At 38.4% G+C, this 10,548-nt stretch overlaps 1 protein-coding gene across 1 annotated transcript in view; it reads left to right on the top strand.

Moving 5' to 3' along the window:
• The window catches only part of LOC110151943 (myomegalin), a 235,849-nt gene that overhangs the window by 154,003 nt on the left and 71,298 nt on the right, over positions 1-10,548 (top strand). Inside the window, 4 exon segments of the mRNA XM_070467223.1 lie at positions 8,230-8,361; positions 8,994-9,113; positions 9,355-9,447; positions 9,583-9,795. Of these exon segments, the coding sequence (XP_070323324.1) occupies positions 8,230-8,361; positions 8,994-9,113; positions 9,355-9,447; positions 9,583-9,795 (558 nt within the window).

Genomic DNA, 10,548 nt, shown 5'->3' with positions numbered 1-10,548 from the left:
AGGAGATGCCGAGGCTGTGCAGCTTTGCGGGTGGCCGATTCTGACTATGAAGCCATTTGTAAGGTACCTCGAAAGGTGGCGAAAAGTATCTCGTGTGGCCCCTCTACCAGATGGTCCACCAGCATTTGCACTGAAGAACCAGCGTTGTCCGAGGTTGGGCCACCGGATTTACCAAACGCGAAGGTACCGCCAGATGGAGAAAGCATGGAGGAAGGGACCCCGGGATCCTCGGTGGAATCTTTGGATGCAAGTGTCCAGGCTAGTCCTCCACAACCAAAGGATGAGGAACCTGAGAGAAGCGCAAAGGAACTTGTAAAGTGTGACTGCTGTTCAGATGAACAGGCTCCCCAGCCTACGTGTAACCATAAGCTGGAGCTAGCTCTTAGCATGATTAAAGGTCTTGATTATAAGCCCATCCAGAGCCCCCGAGGGAGCAAGCTTCCTATTCCAGTGAAATCCAATCCATCTGGAACCAGGCCTGGCCCTATCATGACAGATGGAGTTAGTTCTGGTTTCCTTAACAGGTCTTTGAAACCCCTTTACAAGACACCTGTGAGCTATCCCTTGGAGATTTCAGACCTGCAGGAGCTGTGGGATGATCTCTGTGAAGATTATTTGCCACTTCGGGTCCAGGTATACAAAATGGCTGCGTAGTGCCTTTCTGATTAAAGTTAGCTGGCTTCAGGCTTCACATGATTTCTATCTAGGGGAAGGTTAGTGTCTAGACTTGAGAAAATTAATCATTGAACCCATTTTTGCTTTATTTACCTTTTGCTTCTGTCCATTTTAATAAATGTGATTCATGCAAGTAATTTGCTTTCCACAATACCCTCTTTATAAGATTATCTGTTGGCTTTCCCATTAATTATTAAAATTTTGCACATTTAAGCCAAAGATTCGTAATTCATTTTTACCCTAAAAAAATTTAATCTTATTTCTGGCACTAGAACTCTTTCCTCTTACTTGTCCTACCGCCCCTCCACTTTTGTTTGTTTGTTTTGTTTTCACTTTTAGATTTATGAATATTTTCTCCTGTGAGGGAGTTCGTTCTCCCTAGAGCATTAGGCCTTTTATCCCCACCTGTGCCTTGAACTGATTAGAGCATAGGGTAAAGGTTTGGGGAGAACCTATTAATCCACCAAAATATTGTAATATGTGGACAACATTTATAATAAATTTAAGAGGTCATTGGAGGACTAATGATGACTTTTTCATAAAAGAGACTTGGGAATTCAAAATTTTAAATGTTAAGGCAAAAAGTGTCTATAGCTCTATTTGAAGATGTTTGGTGTTGAGTAGGACTTCATCCATTATTGGGTGATAGAGTTTTATATGTTTTACTCATGAATTTCTTAATGACTGGAAGATGGCAGTTGATTTTACTTTGAGCTGTTCATACCAACCTTTTAAATTCAGTTGTGTACAGGGACCTGATGGATGCTATTTTGTTTATACAGCAACAGTAGTTTCAGTTAACGTTGCAAAACATCTGGCATGTTCTCCTTGATACACATTCTTTAGTGATACCGTTACAGAGGTGGACAATCTAGAAGGTGTTTTTGGAAAGCTTGCTACCAGTCAACATCATCCCAGAATCTTAGAGCTTCTAAATAAAATTGTTGATTGTCACTTGACAGCTTTGAAAAACAGTTCTATTATGTATAAAATTTGCATCACAATAAGAATATAGGAGAAGTATTTTTGAATTTGCACTAACTTTTCAGAAACAGCGTTGTTAGGGAAAAGTATGAATATCCAAAAGTTTAAACTGTGTTTTCATTTATGTAAAATGTTTAGTATGCCAAACACTTGTGTACTTTCCTTTTGCTTCCTTTTCTTTCATTAAGCTTCACAGCTAAATTTGATCTTTCCAGTACAGTATTTCTGTGAGCCAGCGTAGATGTCACAAATTCATCATAGTGTTTCCATATTAGGATCTAAAAGTAGTTGGACAGAGTGGATGGGAAATACGACCAATATTGTAGAAATACAGCCCCCTTCAAATATAACCAATGTTGAAGAAAGGTGAAGACTTAGAAGACTGCAGTAAAGCAAGAGTTTTTTTCCTCCATATTAAATTTAAAATACTCTGTTAGTGCCTAGGCTTGACAAATCTTGGAATTGAAAAGGATTCTAAAGATCATCTCATGCAGTCTCTCAGTTTAGAGATATGGAAAGCTCATGGTTAAATAACAGCTCAGGTGGAGTCAAAGATTCCTAGCCATTCTCATCCGAGACCTTTTTATTCTATATATTAAATCACATCGCCTGATGGCATTGAATTAAATAAGTACTTATTTTTAGTGCAGGGCTTTTGTTTTATAACCTGAGGATGTCAGGCGGATTCTTTAGGGATAGATACTGTGAAGAAATTTGGCATCCTAATGAGCACAGTTAAAATATGGTAATTGTACCTTTAGGTCAAGTCCCTTTACTTCTCTAAATTTAGACATTAGGAAAAAAAAATAGCCCTTTAATACAGCAGTATAAGACTCCTGCTGTCACCAGGCTTTACCGTCTTTACTGTTTGTTGAATATTAAAACATGGAGAGGAGAGAGAAAACATTCAGCTTGAAAAATTATGGCATTTGATTGCTAAGCTATTTTCTCCAATAATTAAGAATGTGGTGGGAAATAGATTAATTAGACTTAAAGTGTTTGTAGATAAAATGTATATTTTGGATTCCAGATCTACTCTCTAAGTCTGGTTGACTTTTATAAGCTTCTTAAGGCCTAGCGTGCTTTATGGCGAAAGCAGAAGTAAGTGGGACAAAGGCAGTTGGATTTTTGTCTGTTTCTGAACAAGTGTGGATAGAATAGAAGCAAGTGCAAATTATTTTCCTTTAGTTAAATTGTACTCCAAGTATGAAGAAAAATTCTCTCCTAAAGAGGGAGATTGTTCTGTAAGGGCATTTTGATTCCTTTGTTTAATCTGGTTACTGTTAAATGTCACCATCAGAATTCCTCCTGGTTGCCTTTCTCCTTTTTCTTTCTTTCCTTCTTATTTTAAAGCTAATGAACAACAATGTAGTTCTGCTTACTAATTTTCTCACATTGTGCAAACTGATTTATTGCCTCCTACAGAATTTATGTCTAAAGACCCAAGGTTTTTCACTTTTATCTAAAGAAATGTTTGAAGCCTTCTTCTATCTTGATATTTCCTTCTTTATTGTCTGGCCCTGAACTAGAAAAGCATGATAGGAGGGCTGTGGTCCCTTAGTGAACATTATTTCAGTTTTGGCTCAGGTTCAGATTGCTTTTCTATCTTAATTCAAAGAGCGAGAGATCTTTGCTTCAAACCTTACAATGCCAGAACCTGCTCTTGTATGATTGTGATGAACTTATCCCTCTCATAGCTTAGCTACATAACCCAGATCAGGCCCTTTGCAAGATGTAAGCATTAGATGCTGTATCTTCTGTTACTAACAATAGGATAGAAAATTATAGCAGTTTGAGCTCTATGACTTGCTGTTATTTCTAGGAAAGTGTCAAGAAAAATGCTGTTAATCCAGATCAAAATAACTGCCTTTTAGCCTAAAGGTCTTACATTATGCAACATTAGGCCTGGAAGGAATTCTCTTTTCTGTTACTGAAAAGCATTTGTCCTAAGTCAAAAGCAACTTAATTTAAAATTATGATTACAACATGATTTTAGTAACTGATACCCTGGAGATTAACACCCATTCAACCAGATCAAGTATTACTGAAGTCATGCTCTACAAAATCTTCATAGAAGTGATTGGTTTATGTACTTGATACAAGAATTAATTGTCAGCTGTTTACTTTGCTAAGCACTCTTTTGGCAGACTTACCTGAAAGGACTTTTTTTTTTTTTTCTTGAGATTTAAAGTAATGAAGTACTAAGAATAAAGAAGAAACAGGCATCTTCCAGCCTTTCGGTCCATACATTACATTTCTCAAAGAAGAGGTTTCCTATGACTATACATGTCAAGATGGGTTCAGACTAGGTCCAGACTCATTACGTGCTTTTCTGTGGCATTCTTTGGATTTAAAGTTGATGTTGAAATATTTAAATTAAACATCTCCCTTTCTATCTATCCAGTCTTTTTTCTAAGAGATCCATTGTGGGATTAGAACATTGGGCTGGAAATTAGAAGACAGGCCTGTTGCTTATTTGCTTTTGTTTCTGTTGTTCACCCTAAACAAAAAGTTTTGGTTCGAGTAATATTCCAGGCGTTATGGTAGGCAGTCAGTTTAATAGATATGAAAAAGAAGTTACCACTTTAAGTGCATTAAGCTTAATTGGATCCTATTTCCAATGTAACTTTGGACAAATTATTTACCTGTTATAAGTCTCCATTTTCTCACATGTGAGTTGAGAGTGGATCAGATGGTTAGTTTATAAAGTGTCCTTCACGGGTCTAAGGTTCTTTGGTTTGAAGTTACTAAATATGGCTACCTTCGCTAGCATTTAAAACTTGAAGCTATTTTACTTAATTCTCCTTGTTACAGTTTAAATTTGAAAAGTACCTTAAAATAGATGTTGTTGGAAAGTTGTTTTACACCGAGGAAGAAGCCAAGTTTTACCGAGGAAGAAGCCAAGTTTTGTAGAGAATGTTTTATTGTTAAGTGATAAAGTTATTTATCAGTAGAATTGTTGTAAATATCTATTAAAAGAGTTGCCTCTCCTGTGGTTTGACATAATTCACATTGCTTCAGGGCAAGGCTCCCCATTATATCCACAACAATGAATATCTCAGTTTTTTCTCGGAGTCCTTATCCTTGCTACTTGTCTCTTTCTCCCACTCCCACTATCCGGGACTGTTGACTCTACTTTCAAAACCATGTCCAAATCTATCCATTTCTCTTTCCCTCCTTTATTACCACTGTAATCCAAAGCAGTATTTTCATTCCCATGCAGCATCCTCCTAGCTGGTCTTCTCATTTCTCCTGGTGCTCTCCAGCAGTTCAGTCATCACATAGCAACTAGAGTGATCTTTAAAAAATTTAAATATAGTTGATTACTTTTCTGTTAAAAACACTGCAGTCCATTCCCATGTCAATGAGAATGAAATGCAGCTTCGTTACCTGTGGTGCACAGAAGCCACATCTGATCTGGCCCCTGCCTGCCTTCCCACTTCATCATGTGTCAGCATCCCCTTTGCCCATCGTGCTCTGGCCCTGTGTGCTCCAGCAAGGCAACCATTAGCCTTGTGTGGCTGTTGACCACGTGAAATGTGGCTAGTCCAAATTGAGATATGCTGTGAATGTACAGTATACCTTTAATTTTAAAGGAACAATGTAAAGAATTAGTATCTTGTTAATTTTCATATTGCATCCATACTTGTGACAATATTTTAAATATAATATATTTGGTCAAATGTTTCATTGAAAGGTTTCCCTGATAGCTCAGTTTTTAAAGAATCTGTCAGTGATGCAGGAGACCCCAGTTCGATTCCTGGGTCAGGAAGATCCCCTGGAGAAGGGATAGGCTATATTCCAGATAGCCCACTCCAATATTCTTGGGCTTCCCTTGTAGCTCATCAAGACCTAAAGAGCCTCTTGATGAAAATGAAAGAGGAGAGTGAAAAAGTTGGCTTAAAACTCAACATTCAGAAAACTAAGATCATGGCATCTGGTCCCATCACTTCATGGCAAATAGATGGGGAAACAGTGGAAACAGTGACAGACTTTATTTTCTTCAGCTCCAAAATCACTGCAGATGGCGACTGCAGCCATGAAATTAAAAGATGGTTGCTCCTTGGAAGAAAAGCTATGACCAACCTAGACAGCATATTAAAAAGCAGAGACATTACTTTGCCAGCAAAGGTTCATCTAGTCAAGGCTATGGTTTTTCTAGTAGTCATGTATGGATGTGAGAGTTGGACTATAAAGAAAGCTGAGGGCCAAAGAATTTATGTTTTTGAACCGTGGTGTTGGAGAAGACTCTTGAGAGTCCCTTGGACTGCAAGGAGATCCAACCAGTCCATCCTAAAGGAAATCAGTCCTGAATATTCATTGGAAGGACTGATGCTGAAGCTGAAACGGCAATACTTTGGCCACCTGATGTGAAAAACTGATTCCTTAGAAAAGACCCTGATGCTGGGAAAGATTGAAGGCAGAGAAGAGAAGGGGACAACAGAGGTTGAGATGGTTGGATGGCATCACCAGCTCAATGGACATGAGTTTGAGTAAACTCCGGGAGTTGATAATGGACAGGGAAGCCTAGCGTGCTGCAGTCCATGGGGCTGCAAAGAGTCGGACACGACTGAGTGACTGAACTGCACTGAACTGTGGCTCAGCTGGTAAAGAATCCGCCTGAGATGCGGGACACCTGGATTTTGATCCCTAGATTGGGAAGATCCCCTGGAGAAGGGAAAGGCTACCCACTCCAGCATTCTGGCCTGAAGAGTCAGACACGACTGGGTGGCAAAATGTTTTATTAAAATTAAGTTTATTTATTTTTACTTTAGTCAGTGAAGATACTAGAAAATTTTAAATTACACATGTAGCTGACATTATATTTCTGTTGGAAAGTACTTTTCCATCCACAAAGGGGTTTTTCTTTCCTAGGGTCAATCTACCCTAGGTCTTTTCCATGAGTTGTTTCTCTGCCTAAATCTTTGCATTGCTGTTTCCTTATCAGGTAGATCTTCATTTAAATGCTGCCTTAAAGAGACCTCCCACTGATCAGCCAATTTAGAGTAACTTAATGACTTTTTCCTGCTTACCTGTTTCCTTGTCACTATCTTTTACTTTGTGTATTTCCTTGTTCTTTTATTCTGTAGCTCCCCATTCCCCCTCCCATAGTGCTTTGCATATTAGGGTACTTCGTAGATGTTTTTTAAAATGATGAACAGCACTGGGAGAATAGAAAAGATTTTTCTTCTGAAATCTTTATTAAGAAAGAAACTGAAAGGCACTCAATTGTGTCTGACTGTGCAGCCCCATGGACTGTAGCCTGCCAGGCTCCTCTCTCCTTGACATGCTCCAGGCCAGAATACTGGAGTGGGTAGCCGTTCCCTTCCCAATCCAGGGATTGAACTCAGGTCTCCTGCATTGCAGGCAGATTCTTTACCATCTGAGGCAGGAGGGAAGCCCATAGTTCCAGTCAGTTGCTATCAGGAAGTGGTTTAAGGTCAGCTGTAACCCCACAGTCTGGAAGGTGGTAGTCAGAACTTGAACATGTGAGGTAAAGAAAAAATGGATAGCAGTTGCCTTTTTTCTCTTCCTAATAGATTTGTATTTTCCCTAATTGGGAGTGGGAGAGAAGAGGGGGGGAAGCAGGGAGAGAAAAGGTGGAATTTAATACCACAGTGAGTTGCTTAAGTTTTAATTCTGTATGTGTGTTAGCTCATAATGAATATTAGGTCAAGTTCAATAAGTTTATCTTAGTCTGATTGATTGTCCCAAATATAGATTTTTTTCTCCTAAGTCTTTTTGATGAACTGATATTCCTATAAAACATACCTCCTTCCCAGACCTTATGAATTTTAAATTCTAATTTTTATTTTTTACTTTGAAATAATTTCAAACTTAGAGAAGTCTTAAGAGAAGTACAAAGAACTCCCAAGTTCACCAGTTGCTAATATTTACTCAGATTTATCAGTTGCTCATATGTTGCTACAATTGCTTTTTCACTCCCAACTATCTGTAGACACATTTCTTCTTTCTGAATTATTTGAGAATTAGTTGCAGATATAATATATCTTTATGCTCAATCAGCATGTAATTCCTAAAGACAGCATAACAACAATTCAGTTACCAAAGTTAGGAAATTTAGTATTGATTAAATACTATTATCTAATGTATGCTTCATATTTGAAATCTACTCATTTTTCTGATAATGTGAAATAGGCATACTATAAGGAGGGTAGTTGAACTATAACTTTTTCTCCCCTAGGGGTGGTAGAAATTTGATCTTTTGGATTCCCTGATTGAAAATAGAATATAGCAAATATTTGGTCATCATGAGTGTTTTTTGAAATCCTTCCTTTTTAATTTCTGAATTACTTGCTTTGAGTAGTGTTTGTGTAGGTTCATACAGAAAGGTAGGAACTGTAGCTTGGGAGTAAGTGGCTTGATAAGTTGTAATAAGGAACAGAACTTTTCCTTATCTTCATCAGTTCTTACTGATGATCCATTTAGCAACCATAATTTTCTAAGTCTCTGGCAAAAGAGGCTGAAAACATTTTTTTTTTCCCCAAAAACATTTGAAGATAAAATTTATTGTCAGGTACACTTAACTTGTCTTGTGCTTCTTCCTAGCCCGTGACTGAAGACTTACTCAAACAACAAAAGTTGAATTCAAATGAGACCGGTACAACTCAGCATTCTCTATCTGATTCCCATCTGGCAGAACTCCAGGAAAAAATCCAGCAAACAGAGACCACCAATAAGGTATGATCAAAACCATGTCCTTAGGGATCACAGGGTTTCTTTATATTCTTAGAAGTGTAGCTCTTTCCTTTCTGTCTCAAGTGTTTTTAGTCTGTTCTGCACAGATCAGAATTTCTGCTCTTTTAGGTCTGAAATTAAAACTTGAATATGGTCGTTAACTGTGTAAGGTACTGAGACAAGAAGTTTATGCTTTTGTTTAACTTTTGACCTTTATATAGCCCATGGGTTTTAACATCTGCTTAGAAGAAAATTCCCACAATTTGGGATGCAGCACTCCTTGCTTGTTGTACCCTTATTGTGTCCTGTCATGTAGTAGATAGCAAAAGCTCCTTGGTCTTTGAATAAAGGATCCATAGTGACTCGTGTGGACAAATACTTTCCAGTACGGCTGCTGTCATAGAGAAAGCACAGCTCATGAGAGTTGAAGCAATTGAGTATTGAAGGAAGTATTTCATATCTCCTGCTATTTTGTCCTGCTGATTCGCTTAAGACTTTAATGTGTGGGGGAAAATAGCAATGTAACATCCCCTAAGAAATACTTTAAACCTAGATTTGAGGACAGATTTCATGGTTGCCTTTGAGAGTAAAAGAAATCATTGACCTACCAAACTGTTTTTCTTTACTGAATTCAGATTCTTCAAGAAAAACTGAATGAAATGAGCTGTGAACTGAAGTCTGCTCAGGAGTCATCTCAGAAGCAAGATGATACAATTCAAAACCTCAAGGAAACTCTAAAAAGCAGGGAAAGTGAGGTAAAATGTTTGACAATCATGGACCTATGAGGAAACAGTTTTTCCTATCAAAGTAGACAAGTATCCTATAATTTGTAGAAATGGATATTTTCAGCCTAATAGATCTTAGAGAAATTGTAGTGTCATCTAGATTGGTATTTTGGAATACTCCTGCTACTGAAATCTATATAGGTGAGACAAGAAGACAATGGAGTTTGTACTTAGTTTGCTAACATGTTTGGCGCCCCTCTCTCGTTTGCAGGCCGAAGAGCTGTACCAGGTGATTGAAGGTCAGAACGACACAGTGGCTAAGCTTCGAGAAATGCTGCACCAGAGTCAGCTTAAACAGCTTCATGTATGTGAGGGTCGCCCAGGACAGGAGGCATCCCTTGAGGATGTGCCACTCTCGGCCACGGTCTTGATCTCGTTGGTCTTCTTGGCTGCTCAGTGCCGGCCCTTCTTGTGACGATGCTTTTCACTCTCTTTTCAGAACTCGGAGGGTACTTCCCCAGCTCCGCAACAGGTGGCTCTGCTTGATCTTCAAAGTGCTTTATTCTGCAGCCAGCTTGAAATACAGAAGCTCCAGAGGGCAGTACGACAAAAAGAACGGCAGCTGGCTGATGCTAGACGATGTGTGCGGTTTGTAGAGGCCGCAGCACAGGAGAGAGAGCGGCAGAAGGAGGCTTCTTGGAAACATAACCAAGTAAATCATTAATCATTGTGTGGCAGTGTGTAAAGGTGGACTTTGCCCTGGTGATAGCTTTTTATAAGGATAGCTTGTGTTGAACTTACTTAATCTAAGTAATTCAGTTCAACATTTGCTAACCCTTATTCTGTATGCCAGGTATTGGGCTGTGTTCTGGAAATATAAGAGTGACTATCACAGACACTTTCCTCCTAAGTTACTTGTAATATAGTATGAGAGACAGTCATGTAAATAGTATTTCAGTGTGGTAAATACTGTAGAGGAGACATAGGCATCCTATAGGAATATATAGGGAGAGCTGAGGGAGTCAAGGAAAGCTTCACAAAGGAGCATATTGTCTAGGATTATTCTTGAAGGGTGAGTAAAAGTCAGTGAGACAGAAAAGCAGGAAGATCAACCAAGTGAGAGGGATGGCTTGCATAGTTAGCCATGTGTGCTTTTTTAAAAAATTAAAACACATAATTCTTAAATAGCTTCTTGTTAGCTTGGAAAAAAATGCTCCCAGTTCTTTTTTAAGATTTAAAAGGATGGGTAGTAATCGTGTATCCTTGAGCTTATTGGTAAAATAAAGGATCCACGTTTACACTGGAACCAAATCCCACTTAGTGATAGATATTATCACTTTTAAGCCAAAAAGTAAGTATTGAATCATAGTATTAATACTCCCATCCACAGTTCCCATAGTTTCTCTCATCCTATTTGACTCTTATAGTATTTCTTTTGTAATTTTAAGAATGGCACTTTTTGCTA

Source organism: Odocoileus virginianus, chromosome 5 (assembly GCF_023699985.2).
Source record: "Odocoileus virginianus isolate 20LAN1187 ecotype Illinois chromosome 5, Ovbor_1.2, whole genome shotgun sequence".
Classification (NCBI taxonomy): Eukaryota; Metazoa; Chordata; class Mammalia; order Artiodactyla; family Cervidae; genus Odocoileus; species Odocoileus virginianus.
Note: the sequence above shows the minus strand (reverse complement) of the source record. Positions and strands in the feature narration are given on the sequence as shown.